The sequence below is a fragment of the Centrocercus urophasianus genome, unplaced genomic scaffold, assembly GCF_019232065.1.
Source record: "Centrocercus urophasianus isolate 14NV4802_14NV808 unplaced genomic scaffold, USGS_Curo_1.0 seq_11, whole genome shotgun sequence".
In the NCBI taxonomy this organism is placed as follows: domain Eukaryota; kingdom Metazoa; phylum Chordata; class Aves; order Galliformes; family Phasianidae; genus Centrocercus; species Centrocercus urophasianus.
This window is the reverse complement of record NW_024884253.1, coordinates 78,299,174-78,318,416: the sequence shown is the minus strand read 5'-3', so window position 1 is coordinate 78,318,416 and position 19,243 is coordinate 78,299,174. Positions and strand designations below refer to the sequence as shown.

General features: G+C 39.0%; 1 protein-coding gene across 1 annotated transcript in view; it reads right to left on the bottom strand.

Annotated features, from left to right (window-relative positions):
• The window catches only part of GMDS (GDP-mannose 4,6-dehydratase), a 390,054-nt gene that overhangs the window by 216,552 nt on the left and 154,259 nt on the right, over positions 1-19,243 (bottom strand). Inside the window, exon 7 of the mRNA XM_042840103.1 lies at positions 3,713-3,840. Within this exon, the coding sequence (XP_042696037.1) occupies positions 3,713-3,840 (128 nt within the window). The remainder of the gene's footprint in view (positions 1-3,712; positions 3,841-19,243) is intronic.

Genomic DNA, 19,243 nt, shown 5'->3' with positions numbered 1-19,243 from the left:
TAATTTAAAGGTTAGTTAATATAAACTAATGAAAGCTGATTGCCATATATTTAGAATATCAAGTGTTCCCTGATTTCAGAATGAATTTAAGACTATACTTAATTTAGAGCATTAGAATAGACCTATAATTAACTGAACGGCGGCCAATCATGAATCCTCTGTAATTACTGCTTGAAACACTGCCCGATTTCTATTGAAAAGAAGTATTTTTTATCTGGATCAATGCTTGAAGGCTATAAAAGTTGTCACCTTTGACTTTTTTTTTTTTTTTTTAAATACTTCTGTAAAATACATACTGATAGGCTTTTCTATAGCATTTATCAGCGCTACATCGATGACGTTCCAAAATAATTAATGAGCATATATTGGTTCAATATATTAATAATTTGTTTGGAGCAGACACAACTAAAACTGCACCAGGGAAGCAGTTATCTTCATCATATTTCTGCTCTCTGGACAACAAAGTTGTGGGCAACGCAATGGCAGAAGGCAACCTTAGTAAGTGATAAGGAAGAGACTGAAGGGGAAAGAAAAGCCTTATTCTAATGAAAATGAATGTGCTCTTTTCCCAGAACGACCTTCCAATGAGACTATGTCCTATTTGTTGGATAACCCCTTACAACCTCAGAAAGAAATGTTTCTGTAGCTTCTCCAGCAACAACGCTTCCGTTGCATACGTACCTTAAGGACTATTTAGCATGTAGGAAATAAAACAAAAAACAACCAGCAACAGATCAATGTACATTTTTTTAAATGATCCAAGTTAAACACTTGTAAGAATCTGTACCTATTTGAAAGAAGACCCCTGGGAGAATGTCCGAGGAAAAGCGTATGCCTCGTGTGTTACCAAAGGCACAAAAATGAGTCAGACTTAAGGCTTGTTGTTATACTAGTATTTGAAAATACCTAGCAGATGGTTTACTAGAACTTTCTGCAACAAAGAAAAGGTAGGAATCACTCTCACAAAACAAAATAGCACTCAGAAGATTCATAGATCGTAAGTGCTGATACATTGTTTTTCCTCTTCCAAATCGGTGGCATTGATCATCTGTGCTTGATCCACTGATCCATCCCTTGAGACCTGTGCTGGATCACAGTTAAGTAGAAGTGGACAAAGAGGAAGTAAGAGACTGCAGTAATGTCTTCAGAAATGTTAACATTTACTAACAGAACGTTAGGACAAAACTAATAACCACTCCAAAACGTTCGCTGTCTACTCAGTTCTATTTCCCTCTTCTCAAATGCTGATCGAAACCTTTCTTCTGAGTTACACTTCCCTATTTTTATTCAGCAGCACAGTACCACTGTACCTCACTCTCAGTTGCTGAATATAGCAGTCCCAGCTCATAAACCTAATCAAACACATATTCCAACTCTTCTCTCCTAATATAAACCAATGTTTATGACTCAACTCCTGGTGGTGCTTTGTAACCACCAGACTTTCTCCTCTCCAATACATACAGGATACAATCTCTCCACAACGTCAATGAGAGTTTGGTCATCAACTTTCATGGGATCAGGAATTGACCCATAATGTTTTATAAAACAACAAAAAGGAATGTATTTATGGTTTTATTATTATCCCTACTAAGGAAATAATGAGAAAGGAAGGATTGTACATGGTCTAGTCTATATGCACATATGTTACTTGTATTAATATGAATGGGATTTAAAAGTACATATGGAGAGGATAAGATATATCCCTATGTGTTCAGCCATATGCTTAAGGAAGCTCCCCAAATGCTTGTAAATACGATTATGCTTGCTAACATACTATGTATTTATTTGAACAACGTTAAATCTCTAAGCCCTACTTTCCAGCCCATTAAAGCCTCAAATAATTGTTTATTTCCAGTTTAAAGTTACTGTCTTTTAGCCATTAGAAGGCTGTCTGTAATCACATTTCCATGATATTTGGGGAATTAGAGAATTGATAATAGCTCTCCCATTATCCGAAGGGGCATCTCTGGGAAGAGAAATGCTCAAGATGAAGTATATTTTAGTGAGGAATTCTTCCAAAAGATTTTGGGACAGGCCCAAAACATGTTAACTGAAAGGTCTGGAATGCTACTTACACAACAAACATGTGTTCGTGTTGTAGACCTCAGACAACTGTGTTCCTTCTGGAGGCCAAAGCCATGTTTCTGGATAGACTTGCTCTCATTTTCTTTTTGTTTTTGAAGTTTTGGAAACAGGACAAGGGCCTGACCCATTATGCACAGGAGACTTATTCCAAATTTCCCATATAAAAGAAGACATCAGAATTCATCCCACAGTTTATGATTTGGTGCAAGCTGCCTTTAAATGAGACAGCCAAATTATTTATGGAATATCTTATGCATTTAGTAAATCATATTGACATAATTGCAACTAATCATTTTATTTCGCTCATCCGTTTCTTCCTTTCAGCTGAGCCTTGGTAAATGTTTTTGTGAACACTTTGTTATAGCTTTATCAATAGAAAGATGATTGGGATGGTTTATTAGATTACTACTTCAACTAATGTTGAAGTCACAAATATAAAGCAATTTGCATGGAGGCAGAATGAGCATATTTGTCATTCTCTTAGTACACGTGGCACGATATGTACCATCTTACATATAAATGCAGCACAGAATCAAAAGGCAACTTCATAGCCAGCTGCCAAAAATCTCCTTTTAGCTTACTTAGCACAACTCCTTTCGTGTTTACTTTTTTTATATCACCCAGAGCAAAAGTGTATATTGTGGCATCATCATTTCATTTCCTTGTTTTGTTGTTGTTGGGTTTTTTGACCGCAAACAAGATTTGGGAGCTCAACATTTACTTTATCTTTCAAATCCCAAATTACAATAAAACCCCAGATCAGGTTTTCTTTTTGTCCTACTGAAATACTTCATACTTTGTAAAACAGAAAAACAAAACTGTCGTCATTTTTTTTAAGCTACATCAATGAATGGTGAAGCCAGATCCGGTTTCCCAGCGAGGCATTATTAAAAGACAGAAATAGACCAATGACCACAGGAAATCTTTAAGCACCAAAATGGGGACAAAAGCCTCCTGGGGAAAAAAACAATATTTCCTACACGGTCATTCATGTCTCCTTGTCATACAATACAGGGGTATTGTTTGTTTGTCTGCTTAAGTAGATGCACAGAATAAAATTAGAAACAACTCCTGACTACGAAAACACTTAAAAGGCTGGATGCAGGCACACATGGCAGAACTGAGATCACAACTACGTTGCGATGCTTCTTTTTTAGGTATAACCAGATCATTTTGATCATTAATATCGCTTTTGATCATTAGTATCAACATCATTCTTCCCACATTATATATAATAAAGGCCACCAACCCCCTCCACCAATCCATCCAATCTGTGACTTCAGGTCAGTTTGCATATTGCTGTAGTCTTAATATTGGTCATACAAATTGTGAAAACAGTAGAAGAAATGCTCCAAAATAGAACCAGGTTATTGTTGGTCCCTTCCCCCATGAAATTCAGTAAAGGAATGTAAACCCAAAGATTTATTTTTCTGTTCAGGTCATGCCTGGGGTAGACTTACGCTACTAAACTCCCTAGTCTGAAATCAAGAACAACACAAAGTTAGCAAGTCTTCATAGGCAAAAAAATCCTGTAAGTCCTCTGTGGCTCACGAAGTGAAGTTACAGCAATAAGAGTTATCCTCCCCACAAAGATGATTCAGAACAAGGCATCTGGCCCACAGCTTACCTCAACGTAGTCCCTGGCATGGCCCCAGTCTCTCTTAGCATCCAGATTGCCCAGGCTGAAAGAATCCATCTGTCCGAGGTGAATCTTTGCCACTGATCGGCTAATTTTTCGAGTAACAAAATTAGCTCCTGGAATAGAAATAAAAGGGAGCATCAGCATCACATAGTCACAGTGGCAGATTGGCTACTGTGAAACACCTAGCAGCTCTGCTCATTTCATTCTCCTTCATTCTTCATTCATTCCTCCCATACCACCTAGTCCCATGCCATCATTTATTGTTTGAGCAGGCTGAGAAGCTTCCAGTGCAAGTGTCACATTAGCTTCACTTTCACAGCAAACATCTTTCTTTGTGGGACTTCTAAGCATTCCTAATTTGCTGCCTCAGTGTTCAGTCCAGGCATAAAGCCAAAGAAAATCATCTGGAATGTCAGTACTTAAACACAAAATGCAAAAGGTTACATAAAGAAGACAGACATCTTAGGCCACCCTTGGGTTTTTTTGTTGCCATTTAATTTCTTCCGTTTTATCTTTTAAAGGCATCTAAACATATTAGCTTATTAATTTTTTCAAAAAGCATATTAAAAAACAGTGAAGGTTAAACATACTCTGTATTTCTAATAATTTGGGATTCTCTCTTCCTGATTTTCATTGACATTATAAAACTGTGATTTTACCTTTTTCAACTGAAGGTTGTACATTATATTTTATCAGACTTCAGTATTTTGTTCGCTATATTTCATCGGAAAAATGTGCCCATTTATGCTCATGACTGAAACTGATTTGTTTTAAAAAATACTTGCTTTTAATTAAATTTGTATTCTCATTTTTAGATTATAACTGCTGTTGTTCTAGAATTCAGTCAGCAGTTTCCTGAAAAGCAGAGAAACTTAAATGTAGATGATGAATATAGGCTAAACAAGGCCAATGGCATCTGAATACTAATGGGCCACAAAAATTAAAATTACATGCCTTTTTAATAGCTAAAAAAATATGATTGAGTGATGACAGATGATACCACATCCAACTGGAGAGCAGGAAAGTTAGGGAAACTTGTAAAATGCTCGTAACAAATTTTAAAAGCATAAAGTAGTGTAGCTTGTACATTTAAGGCACGTATGGTAGTTTTTTCATTACAGAACATTTGAAATGTGCATTTGAATATTTTCTATTTATTGTCAAACAACTGTTAGGCTGCTGCAGAATTACTACATAATGAGAATTGTTGCTTTCATGTCTACAGCATTACAGTTCCTTTTGTATCACTTCATTGTCAAACAAATTTTAAAAAAAGTGCACTTTTAAGCACAATATTAAACGACACAGGTAAATAATTCAGAGCTTATCATAGGGTTAATACAGAATTTTAATTTTGTCAGTTGTCAAGACTGTCAATTCAATCACTGTCATCAGATACTTAGAATATATCACAGTTTTGTGCTTGTTTTTTGAAGGATTAAAATAATATAATTTCCACATTCCTTGGAAAAAAAAAAAAGCACTTATATAAAAAGAAATTTTACAAAATAAGAGTGATTTGCAAAAGTTCACTAATAAAAATATACTTGGGAGTCTTTATTAAATCAACGTTTCTCAAAAATTGGCCAAATTGGCAAGATAAAAGCCTAGGCCATTCTTCTCAGCAGGACAAACACAATTACGCCAAAGACAAACCAATGCAAACCACAGGACCAGCACTACAATTCTGCTATTTCAATTTCTGAAAGCAAAGCGCGTTTCCTCAGTTCCTGGTTCGACAGGCTTGCGGTGGGAGTGGAATTCTGGGTGAGAGAATCTCTCCGGTTAGCCTGACTGGCACTTCTCTAATGATTTTATTTTATTTTATTTTATTTTAAGTTGTCAGAGTAATCTTTATACAGATTATTACTAATTTATATAACACAGATTCAATCCATCACATAAACATATTCAGGAGAGCTCTGAAATTCTAAACCTTCTGCAATGACATAATTTCAGTTTTTATTATTATTCTGTGAATAACAATTGGAAGAGAGATTTTTCAATGGGTGAAGTACATGGTCTTATGTTCCAGGCTGCAACTGATTAACAAGCAAACCAGCAGCTTTCAACACTTCATTCCCATTTGCAGTAAAAGCAGTGAGAGTTCTAATCATCATCTGCATTAGAGCGAGTTTCACTGTCAACCTCCACAAATAATGAACATCAGTTTCCATTTTTTATACTTTCTTAGTACAAAAAAGAAGCATAACAGGTAACGAGTGTGTGTGAGGATGATACAATCAACTTAACTTGAAATGTATGAAAGTGTGAAAAATATTGCAAAGGGAAAAAGATTCATCTGGCACAAAGCAGTCACCAATAACTGGAGAGAAACTGCCTTTAAAGATCTTAAAAGAAAAGCCAGAATATACCTCCAAATGCGCAAATTGAAGAGCACCAGAGTGATGAATGAAAACCTTTATTTACCACCAAGACTCTACCAAAGGTTCTTGGAAATGCTTCAGCACTGAAGTTGTAGAAGAAAATTATTCTACTGTTCATTTTGTAAAACGTGATCAGAACTTTTCTTATATAACCAAGGACTGAATGGCACATTCCAAGAGCACTTAAATGACATGGTTCATAAACTAAGTTTAAATACCGATTCTCTTCAAACACAGTATCTTAAAATATCCTATTACATTTCATGTTTGATCACATGCCATTAAATGCATGTTATAACTAGAAATTTAGCCAACGTCCACTGGAGTCATACAAAACAGTTAAGGCTGTGTTAGCATTTCCACCAAAAAGCCCTCTCCTAGGGGTTTGCAATCAGGCTATAAAGTCTTCCTTTGGCAAGATGGGAATGGTTTGGGAATGATTCTATTGAAAGATCTATGTGGATTTCTACAGTTAGCTTTATATAACTGAAGACAAATCTTTGTATTAACATCTCTCTTCCTCAGGAGATATTGAAGATTTAATTTTAATATTGAAACTACGCAAACGTTTTCCTCCACAGAATGGAAAGCTAGTACAGGTAAGAGTATCAGCAGAGCTGCTGCTATGTCAAACACTCCATCCTTAAGGTTGAATTTCATCAGGTCTAGAGGGTACATCAGCTACAAGGCCATTAGCTATTGCAGCTGTGTAAGGCCTACATTCTTCATGCTACCAGCATCACCATATTGCATGAAAACCAGCTTTGGCTGGTAGGGAAGAGAGAGAGGTCAGAGTCCTACATTTGTCTCCTAGCTTTGTACTGCTTCTTCAGCTCTGACAGACTTTGGAAAACATACCTTTCTGCTCACACCTAGTGGAATGAATGTGGAGTGATGAATCTCTATTAAATGCACAATGCGTTTTGACTTACTCACTTATTCATAATATGTGAGGGTGGTGTTGTTCAGGGAGCTCACTATCCTACACTGTCCTAAAGACCAAGAGTCATTCTTACTCCATCAGAAGGGCTATGCATGCACTGACTGTCTTGTGTACCTATCCTAGTTATAGGATATACTATAGGATATACTATATTTATCCTAGTTATATCCTATATATACTATAGGATATACTATATATATCCTAGTTATCCTGGAGCACAAGTGTTATGAGGAGCGGCTGAGGGAGCTGGGATTGTTCAGTCTGGAGAAGAGGAGGCTCAGGGGAGACATCACTGCACTCTACAACTTCCTGAAGGGAGGCTGTGATGTAAAAGGGTCTGGCCTCTTCTCCCAGGCAAATAGTAGGACCCGAGGAAACGGCCAGAAGTTGTACCAGAGGAGGTTTAGGTTGGACATTCGGAGAAACTTTTTCTCTCAGAGGGTGGTCAGGCACTGCAATGGCTGCCCAGGGAGGTGGTGGATTCGCCGTCCCTGGTGGTGTTCAAAAGGCGCCTGGATGAGGAGCTAAGAGATATGGTTTAGTGCTTGTGGTACTAATAGGAATGGGAGGGTGGTTGGACTAGATGATCTTGCAGGTCGTTTCCAACCTTGCGATTCTATGATTCTATGATTCTAGTTATCTAGGCAGCCAACACTTTCAAACCACTATGGGCCAAATGATGTGCCTTCATGTTACTACCAACAGTGCTGGAAATACTATAGTGTCAACAGCAGAGGTCTGGACAGACACGGCAAGAGTTTCTTTGGCAAGCCCTCACATTTCAGCAGTTCCTTGGTTGAGGACTGCCTTTCAAGAGTTTACATTTTAAAAAAAGGCCTTAAACCTGAATTTTCATGATTTTAACAGCACTTTCAGCCCTAGGCATTAGTTCAGATTTGTTTTGAAAACCCAAGCCCTCCCTCTGAGATCATCAGCATTCCAACATAAACCATAAGGTCTGATTTATAACTCTGTTTACCTTAGTCACCATTCTAAACAAGGAATCCTCATTAGGAAGACCTGATCTGTACAACACATACCCAGACAGAAAATGATTACAGGAACAATATTGCAATAGGAAGTACAAACCAATAGCTTGAGCTCTGCGATCCAGGCCTGTTGCCTGCTTGGCCACCTGGTTCAGGGCAGCTCATCCCTCTGAGAAGGATGCTGCATATACCTGGCAAACACATGGTTTCAAAAACTGGAAAAACACATAAAATCAATGCTTTAGGTTGTACACTCTCAATATACCTACAGTTTCAAAGTTGGATACCCTGAGAGAAAAAAACAGTGCACCCCACTGTTTTCATCAGCCCTTCCTGCATTATCAGCAAATTGGTGTTTTTATCAAGATTCATGGGTTTGTAGCAAGTAACGAAACAGACGAAGCAGTGTGATGAGCTTCTGTTATAGAAACTGTTTTTGTTTGTTTTTCCACAACCATTATTTTCCAATCTCTCAAAGCCACAGATGAAAGTCAACACATGGTGAATAATGGTCTTAGAAAGATTGTTGTCCCTCTATAAAAGTAGTTATATCTCACTGAAGAAATATCCATCTTAATTCACATCACAGATAACAGACAATCTAATATTGTTCAACAGCAACTTTAATCAGCTGAGATGCAGTACTGTTCTATTTGAGTTTCCATAACAACTTTTTCTGTTTTGCATGAAATATGACAAAAAGTTTTCTGTCTTTAAAAATGCTGGCACAAGAAAAGGGGGATTTTTCACCCCTCTCAGATTCTACAGTTCTGTCATAAATTCTAGTGGAAGTCCAACATGTTCAAACATTGTGTACCCAGTGCTTCTAACCCAGGGGAGCATATATCTTTTAGCATACATGTTGTAAATGATACACTTAATGAGATAATTAAAATAACTTGATTGCCTAAAAATCCATGCTGCTCATAATTTCCATTCTATTAGAAGTTTTCCCACTTTTTCTGGGGAAAGAAATCCAGAGTCTCCATTAGCTTATGCTGATGAAAATCAGCACAAAAACTCCAAAGTCAGTGGAGTTATGTTAATGTAAGCCAGACAAAAAATCAAGTTACAGATCTTTGAAGCTTCCAGTTTGAGAGATTTAAATGGAATTTTCAACTGTATCTTAATTGAAACAACTGATAAAGCAGCTGCTTAATACATGTTAGACACAAACAAAAGCCTTTGAATTGTTAATCACCTCTCATTTTACAATAGCAAGTTGTTCTTCTCATAATAAAAAATACACAAATTAGAAACATCCCTGTTTGGAAACAAAGGAAACATCAATTCTAATGGTGATTTTTTCCTTTCCAGATCTGCATACTATCCTACTAATTTCACACTTGAATATGGCTACGTTGGGATGAGCTTGCCAGAAGTCCACAATCAGATTTCTGCAAAACGAAATATATGTGAAATGAGGGCAAAATGATTCATAAGTAACTCATAGTAAAGTCATGTACTGCATGGGAAACATCTTCCTGACCTGAGTAATAAGTCATTTTATTTCCTGAAACGTGAGATACAGTGCTTTAATCCTTACACTTTAATCCTATATGGCATAGCTGGAAATATGCTTCATCATAATGTCTCTAATCTCCTTCTCCATCCCTTAAAACTGTAGTAATATCTTATAATAGTAGGTTTCTTGTATTTATAATACATATATAAAGAGTAGAGTATCTGACACATTTTCAGTTTATGTAATGCTAACTATCTTCCAATAAACATGTGGATCTCTGAATAGGTAAGAATAATTTACTTATCTTATATTTGCTTATAATTTAATTATCAATAGGCCTCTTTCTACAAGGTATTTTTTATCTGTCCCCCTGGAATTAATCACGTAACAATAAAATTAACAGATTGCAAATTGAAAGCAACTGTACAATAACACGAGAGAAAATTCTTCCTCCTTATCAAAGGATTCCAATTTAGTATTCCATTAAAATGTGTTACTTCAATAAAATGGTACTCATTCAATTAAATAACAAAGACATCCACTTTAATAACATTTCGATAGACAATTTTAACATTCCAATGCCAAAAGCAAGGTATGCACATTTAGGAAAAAAAATCTGTTTGGCCCTATTTCCCATTTGCACTGTCTTTTTTTCAACTAGAAGCCCTTTCACAATGGCAAGTGCACTTTTTTTTTTTTTTTTTTTTTAGCATGCTTATAGAAGATTGAAGCAGACAGGTAAACATGCACAGGTAAGATGAATCAGCAGCAGGAGGGTGACAAAATAATGGCATGGCGTACACCCTGTTCTTCCAACACAAGAGCATACTGAAGACATTTGGATTGATGAGCGCAACAGCAGTTCATGTGAACTTGGCACAGAGGCAACTGAAATCAACAGTTTTCCTAATTGGAGGGGAAAGTGAGAGTGGGAGACACTTTGTGACGAATGCCAAAGTACAGAAATGGGGAGGGAATGTAGAAAGATGACTTTCCTTTTTCCTGGGGGGAAGAAAGATAGCAAGAAGCCTACCTGAAGGGACAACTAGCAGCACTGTAACAGAGAGGCATGGAAATGGGGCAACAGATGTACCAGTGGCCATGAAAACTAGGAATCAGAAGTGCTGTTTGCCACTAGGTCTCACCACAGCAATCTACATTCCTCAGTGATTTAGTGCAGCTAACCATCCACACTGGGATTTGTCAGCACAGCTTTAAAATCTCTCACAACTGTTTTGCATACAAATAGATACACATTTCCACCTCTGTACAGAACAATGACAGGATGATTTCAATGAATATACAGCAGCAGTTCTCTAATGTCGCTGCAAAAAAACCAATAACAACAAACCCATAAACATTTAATTAACAGTCAGTCTGTTAAGACTGATAGACTGCTGCTATTAGATTTCACATTAAAAACGATCTTATTCAGGACTAAATACACACACTGGATCTATCTGACAGTCTTGTTAAAAGGACATGCCGACAAACCTGCAATAATAGCTGGACACAGAACTGTTATTTTAGTATATTTCCTCTATATAATTTTTCTTAAATTAAAATATTTTCCCTTCAGGAACTGTACACTGAACAGGAAAAGGTGAGGCATCAAAGATTCTTATAAAGGAAAAACCAAACATTAATACTGAAAACAATATGTAAAAGTGTTATTCCTGTTCCCAAGTTTATGCTCTTAATGGCACTTACATAAACAGAGCAGTGTTTCGCTTACAGAAAACTTAACCTTTTGCTCCAAACTATTCCCTTTGATTTCTTAAACACAGTTCCTATACCCTGTTTTTTGAAACAAAAGCAAAAGTATTTAGCCACTCTGATTTGTTCAACACTCACTTAAGATGTCTTTTTTAAATTGCACATGAGATATCTTTGAATTAAAGCACTAATATATGATGCTGCAGTTAGATGAGTTCTTGCATGCACGAGCTGTGGGTTAGCACAAATGCGCCTGCCCATCAGCACAGCCTCTTTATATTGTTTAGGTATGCGTAAACAATTGGAGTTAAGCATATGCTTTGCTGATCTAGGGCTGCAATAGCAAGAAATGGTTGCAATCAAAAGAAAAATCTGGCATTTGTACAAAGTAGAAATATCATGCAGTCTAAGGCAACGAGCACAAAAGCTGGTTCTAACTCAGCTTGTTAAATAACTAGAGAAGTTTGGACGTCTGTGTCCCAGCAACTAGTAGCACATCAAGAAAAGAGCTGTTTGATGGCTCGAGCTGAGACATTCAGCCTTCACTCTAGCACTCCCTTGAGAACAAGCAAGCAAGGCTTTTCATCTTACCTGGTGACACATGACTGACTAATAGAGTTTCTCAGACCTTCTGACCTTTGAGGGACTACGCCTGGTTGGTCCCTCAGTCTCTCCAGGTGGTGAGGACATTAGTTTGTGGTAGGTCACTGTATGATCAAGACTTTGCACAGGTCTTCTGTGTCCTTCTATACAACCTCATTAGTGCCAATTTTTAATGTGCAAATTTTCAAGTGTAAAACATGTCATTTCATTTAATTTCATCTTTCATGCACTTCTGCTAAAGACAAAAGAGACTGTAATAAGAGCTAGCCTTAAAACCAGTCACAGTGGCATACAACTTTGCTGAGCCAGTACTTATGTATCTTCTTTCTTACATAAAATCGAGGTGTTCCTAAATCCATGTACTTCCTTTTTGAGCTCAATTGTTCAACCTTTCTTTCTTTCTTAAGAGCTATCTTCTGAACAGCTTTGTGACAGTGCTAATCTTCAAGGCACCCCATGGGAAGCCCTTAGTACATTATTTAGTAAATGCATCTCAGTTGTCATAAACCACCCTTTGCTCCAGGAGTCCTGGAGCAGCCAAGACAGGGCCCTGAAATGCTTGAACTCTTATCACTGGAGAGTTGGAAGGATCTAGAGGCAAAGAGCTCACTAAGGAGTAACAAGGGACTAGGGAGCGCTGGAGAGGAGGAGAAAGAGAAATCTCGGCTGCTGCAAATACAGGAAGCACAGTTTTTTCTAGTACTAGAACAGGGCACATAAAATGCAAGGCACTACATTTCCTTCCATCTTCTGTGTTATGAGTAATTGGATTCTCAGCTTGGGTGCTATGAGAAGTACATCTCTCACATTGCTGATGATCCCAAGAATTCCCTCTGTAAATCAACTGATTGTCTGCCATTGCCATTATGAGGATGAGTTGTTGCTCCAACTACAGATAAGCTTTCAGCCTCAAAACAGACTAAACAAGTGAACAGATGGCTCTGGCACATGAATCCAAAATACTCTTCAAGATGTGATAGGCAGTGTGCAGTCAATCTCATGTGCTACTAGCAATACCAGAAAGGCTCTCGGTGCTTTCAGCTCACTCTATCTGCCCCAGCTGTCTCAATTTCCTCAGCTCTGTTTCTACACAGGAACAAGTAGGGTGCTGAGAACAGAGCAGAACAACACGAGAAGTCATGGTCTTGGATAAAACCAAAATGACAATCTTCAAAAGCAGTATTTTAACAACGAATCTCCTTGAAATGCACTTCAAAGTAATTATGCAGAAAGAACACCCAAAACCTTAAAGAAAACCTGCAAACTTAACAGGGTGAGAGTGAAAAGGAAGTGCAGAGACAAGTTGATGAGATTTCGGGAAGAGTGAAAGCCAACAAAGACAGCACGGCCCTTCTGTTCCCGAAAAACTTGGGCATGTTTGGCCAAGCTGTGTTGACCTCCTGTATTCAGAGAGCCAATAAAAACATTATTTCACCTAGCTGTAGCTGCTGCCAGTTGCCTTAACGTGCCATAAAAAGTTACGTCCTTATGTCAGAGCAGGCCACAATCACTCTCGGGGGACCATGGAGTTAAGCAAGGGTGCTTCCACACCCAACCCTGCTCTGAAAACGTGGCTAGGCAGGGGGGCAGCTCTCCCACAGGAGGTTGCATAAAAGCTGCTGGTTGCAAGCAAACCCCCTCTGGGACAAATGCCGGGAATGAAGCTCATTTTCATTTTAAAGTGAAAAAGGCAGTGTGGTGAATAAATAGACACTGTATTTACTGAGAAAAAAAATCCCTTGAACACAGGAATCCAGTAAAATTATAGCAGTTGTATAAAACATACATGCATTTCAATGAACATTCTCTTTTTCTGACATTGTCACTGAAACTGAATCCCATACTTGCATTCTTTCCAAGTGGGAATGATGTTTGTTTAGTGTAATTAATACCTGAATTAAATAAAGATAAATATGCAGCTACATATACAGACAGCCAGTTTTCTACTAAGATGAATTGCTGCAGTCTCGCTGAAGTCAGATTTCTTAAGTTTACAAAGAAAAATCCAAACTTACACATTCTACCATAAGTATGTCCAATTACTACCAACACTTTCACACGAAACTCTGAAGCAAAGCAGAAATTAACTGTACAAAACATTTGGAAAGTAATTAAATGGCAAAAAAGAACATCTAAACAAAATGTCCATTCCGCACAGCTCAACTTTTCACGTTCACTACTGTTTTAATATCAGTATTTTAAGAACACTTCTTCCTTTGTAGTTTCTCAAAATTCATTGTTATCCTGTTTTTGTGATATTTCCCATTTAAGTTAGTTTAGACTTCCTCTAGGAACAGAAGAGGCAGTCAGATCACCTGCTGTTCTGAGATGCTTACAATACTTAAGCACAATGGGGTGAAACCAGGACAGAAAGTTAGCCCAATTCTGAATTTCCTGGCTTTGTATTATTAGTGGGACCTTTCACATAGCTTTAGCATCCACATAGGTAGCTGTGCATGGTCTCTGAAGTTCACACATGTACATACACACGCTCTGTGCTCGTTCAGGAAGAAAGCTGTAAATTCTAGCACTGAAGTTGGGGCTCCCTGTGCCAGTGTTATTACTGAATGCACAGTGATACAGTTTCATTACATATCTCTAGATTAATGAGATGTTGTATTTTTTCCCCCCGCAAGATTGCTCCCTATGCAGAGGAATGGATTTGATGTGGGAGCAAAAACTCGAGAGGAATGAGGCAGAAGTTCTAACAAAATCTGAAGCTCAGCGAAGGTAAAGAACCATAGGAAAAGATGGATTCACTGTTCAGTTTAATTAATGCTGCTATGGAAAAAAGGATTTATACTTGAGCTTCTTTGGCCAATTCAGAAAAGGTACTCACCAATTCACTAGGTTCTTAGTTAATCACTGGATTAAAGAAAAACAAATAATTTACGGGAACTTCACAAAGCTAAGTAACAAAGCTAAGTATCTTGATACTTGTGAAAGAATCAGAGAGAAGCATCCTGAATAAGTCAAAACAGAGTCATTTTTAGTGCACAGATTGAAGAGCATATTCCATGGATGGAGCACTGAGTATATTTGTTGTCAAAGAAATCCTTTCTTGCACTCTGCTTCGCAATTATCAAACATGCAGTCATTCAAGCAAGCACGATTCGTTTTGTGCAAGGAATAAGGAAGAAGGGACTTGGGGGCAGACGGGGGGGAGTGTGTGCTCTATCAGATTACAAAGGCACAAGCATGAATTAGTTCTCTGGAGGCACCCTTCATTCACTCATTACACAATTTTTGAGCTAATCAGGTTTGCAATGTTCTTCCCTCTCTGTAGTTTTCAGGATGTGTTCATATTGACCTCATCGCTTATGTCTTTGGATGGTGAGGAAACCTAACTTCTGTGGCCAAAGCACAACCTTCTTAAATTTCCAGCTGCGGTCTAGAACCCAGTTTCAAAACTGTATAAAACAGAATTTCATATGGCTCCCAAGCGCACACTGAGGAGCTGGCCTCCCAAAGGGCAATTCAGAGTGCCCCAAGGAATAGGGATGGAAATCACTGAAATTTAACCCTGAACCCGACATGAACTCAGGGATTGGGACTGCATATTTTCCTCTGTCCTACCATCTGCTGCTTCACTGCACACCATAATCTTTGGCAACCCCACTGAGAGCTGCCTGGGCTATGGCTCTGTTCAGACAGGGTGTAGAAAGAAAAGACACTGAGAATGTCATGGCTGGCTGACCAGACTACTGAGATCAGAGAGATTATGCCTCATTTGCTCACCAAGCCCTGCCAAAAGCAACACCATTTAACTGCAGGTACTCAAAACCCAACAGGCATGTTTAAAGGAATTCTAGGCTTAAAAAGGAGACCATTCATAATGTGCATTTGTTGGGATAATGTAGCTGCCACCTTTTGGCAATTATTTGCGATAATTTTTAAAGAATGCAGTGCTGAGTATTTCAAGTAAAAGTGATATCTGATGGAAAGTACCATACCTGATTTACAGGACAGATAGACCTGGAAGATGACTCAGGTAGGAATAGACAAAGGCAATTTAGCAGCCCAGCAAGCAGAGACAGAGAGAAAATACAACTGTTATTTTAGCCTGTTTATCTCCAGGCTGTGAAATGCTGCTCAGTATGGAAGTGTGAGAGTTTGGTACTTAGATGCATAACCCTCATATGTCATTTCATGACAATGGACCTCCCCTGAGCCAGAGCAAAATCCACATTTGTTCCCCAGAGCACCTTCATGGGCTCTGAATGAAACAGGCAAAGAATCAGCTCTCAAAAACTCTGACTTCCCCTGACCACATTCTTCTGGACACAGGCCTTAGCCCTCTCACTGATTAAGTACCTCATCCATAGAATTTACTATTTTAAAATGATGACTGCCAAAGCTAGGGAATATTTTATAAGCTGTCTCATAACTGCTATGGAACATTTCTAAGAACAACTGCAGGAAAGTTATTGTAGGAATTACAATTACCAAAGGAGGTGGAATCAAATAATGCTGACACCAACCGTGTGTTATTAAGGTATCTTCCTCCATCCCCTCTGCTCCTGACAGCAGCACTAGAAATGGAGATGTAATTATGTATGTGCCTACAACAATGTCCTGCCCCATTCAAGTTCTGCCCTCCTTACTCAAATACTGATCTTGGAAAGGAGGGTGCATTGTCTCACATCTGCTTGGGAAAACAGTCAAAAGATTATCTACTTTTTTATGGTTTAGTTTAATCATAAAAAAAAAAAGAAATTGCTTGCACAATATTTTTAGGAGGAAATTTTATTAAGAGAGATTAAGGGTGTTACTTGTTGTAGTACAGCAATGCAGACTTGACAATTTGAAATTACTCTAAGTGTCACTAAGTAAAGTAATGGGGTCAAATCTCCTGTGCATCTAAACTGGTACAGGTCCATGGAGTTTAACAGCATTGTTGTGCTAATTACATCAGCAGAGAATTTGCCCTATAGTTTCCTAAGGTCCATCACAGACAAAAATGCTTTGCACACAGACACTTATTCTCTGTTTGATATAGAATCATAGAATCATAGAATCACCAAGGTTGGAAAAGACCTTCAAGATCATCCAGTCCAACCGTTCACCTATTCCCAATAGCTCCCACTAAACCATGTCCCTCAACACAACATCCAGTCTTTCCTTGAACACCCCCAGGCTCGGTGACTCCACCACCTCCCTGGGCAGTCCGTTCCAGTGCCTGACCACCCTTTCTGAAAAGTAATACTTCCTCATGTCCAGCCTGAATCTCCCCTGCCGTAGCTTGAAGCCATTCCCTCTGGTCCTATCACTAATGACAAGAGAGAAGAGGCCGACCCCCAGCTCACTGCAACCTCCCTTCAGGAAGTTATAGAGAGCAATGAGGTCTCCCCTGAGCCTCCTCTTCTCCAGGCTGAACATTCCCAGCTCCTTCAGCCTCTCCTCATCAGCCCTGTGTTCCAGACCCCTCACCAGCTTTGTTGCCCTCCTTTGAACTCGCTCCAGGGCCTCAATATCTTTCTTGCAGTGAGGGGCCCAAAACTGGACACAGTACTCGAGGTGCGGCCTCACTAGTGCTGAATATAGGGGAACAATCACATCTGCTCCTGTTTGCAACACTGTTTCTGATGCAAGCCAGGATGCCATTGGCCTTCTTGGCCACCTGGGCACACTGTCGGCTCATGTTCAGCCGAGCATCAATCAATACCCCCAGGTCCATTTCCTCTACGCAGTCCTCCAGCCACACCGCCCCAAGCCTGTAGCGTCGCCTGGGGTTGTTGTGGCCGAAGCGCAGGACCCGGCATTTGGCCTTGTTGAAACTCATCCCATTGGCTTCAGCCCAGCTCTCCAGCCTGTCCAGATCCCTCTGTAGGGCCTCGCTACCCCCAGGCAGATCCACACTTCCAGCCAATTTGGTGTCATCTGCGAATTTACTGAGGGTGCACTCGATGCCCCCATCGAGGTCATCAATAAAGATATTGAAGAGGACAGGCCCCAGCCTGTAGTCTGTAATAGACAGCCACTGGCACCCTCTTCTTCTTCCCTGCTGCTCTACTGCCTCCACTCTGTCTGCCTCACAGGGAGATCGGAAAAGAAAAAGAAAAAGCCACATAAGAGAAGAGGAACAGACATCACTTTCCCAGCTCCAGCTGTGTTGGAGCCAACAGACTCTGTTGTTTTGATGATTCCTGGACTCGTAAGTCTCATTTCATCCCTGCTTGACAGAAGTGCAAAGCCGAGGTGAGAAGGGCTTGCAGACTTACAGAGGGAACATCTGAAATCCTTAAGCTGTTTCCTCCTAGAAAGGGCCTTTCTCTCTCAAGGCTGGAATCAAAACATCTCCACTTCAACCTCGTGTTAGTAGGCTCTGCACCTCTCTAACCCTTGTGGGTTGTAAGGGAGTTTTGCTGGTGCTAAGCTTTGTAAGTAAAAGGCAAGGCAGAAGCCATTCGCTTAAACTGGTAAGGCAAAGAGATCAAACTTGCTTTTTGCAGTATTTTTCTTTCTTTGTGAACACATACCTTGAAAAGAAAACACTCGAAGCAAAAAGCTTCCCATTAATATTCTCAGCTTAAACTGCTTCTTTTCTAGGCTCTGCTCCTGTTCTCTGTCTTGACTCATAGTCTCAGTGACAAAGAAGCAGCCAGGCAGAGCCATTTCATAAAACGTACTAAATGAAGCAACTTTTAATAATAACACAGGCTGGCAAGTAGCCATGTTAAAGAAGGAAAGACCCAGCAAGAATGTCCTGCAGCACAGAAGTCTCTGTTGTTCTCATTACTGCAAACGAAGAAAATCTCTTTAATACTTTTGATTCAAATGATCATTTGACAGAAATGACGGTCAAGACAAATGGCTGTACAACAAGGCAAATGGATTTCCTACAACTACAATATCTTACTTGGCTCCCATGACACAATTTCTCTGTTATTCTCCCTTGCCATGGTAAAGTAAACTTGCAGGCTACCCAGAAAACAGATTAGTATAATCAGCCCTTTATAAATTATATCCCTTCACTCAAGGAAAGCAAATAACTTTGCCTCCTCTATAATAACTGTTTCTAATACTTCATTTATTCTTTAAATTGTTTATAAAACACTTCAACAGAGGTCAAGACGAAAGGGCAACAATAATTGTAGATTAAGGAGACTCTCTAAGTATTTTGCACCTGTGAGTAAACACTTGGGCAATTGTTATGATACAAGATGGATACACTAAAATAAAATTCAGTTCTATTTACGACTTTCTTGAACACACGTGTTATTTCATCTGAGAGAGATCCCTCATCTTTTCCACAGCTAATTTACATTCAAATTGAAGCAGCTGTATAGCTGCTTTCAGTCACATGCTTCAGGCAAATAACAATAGATTTAACCACGGTCTCCTATGGAAGAAACCTAAAGGAATAGTGAGCGGACCTAGTGGAGACCTTCTCATGAAGTTTTCTTTTGAAGA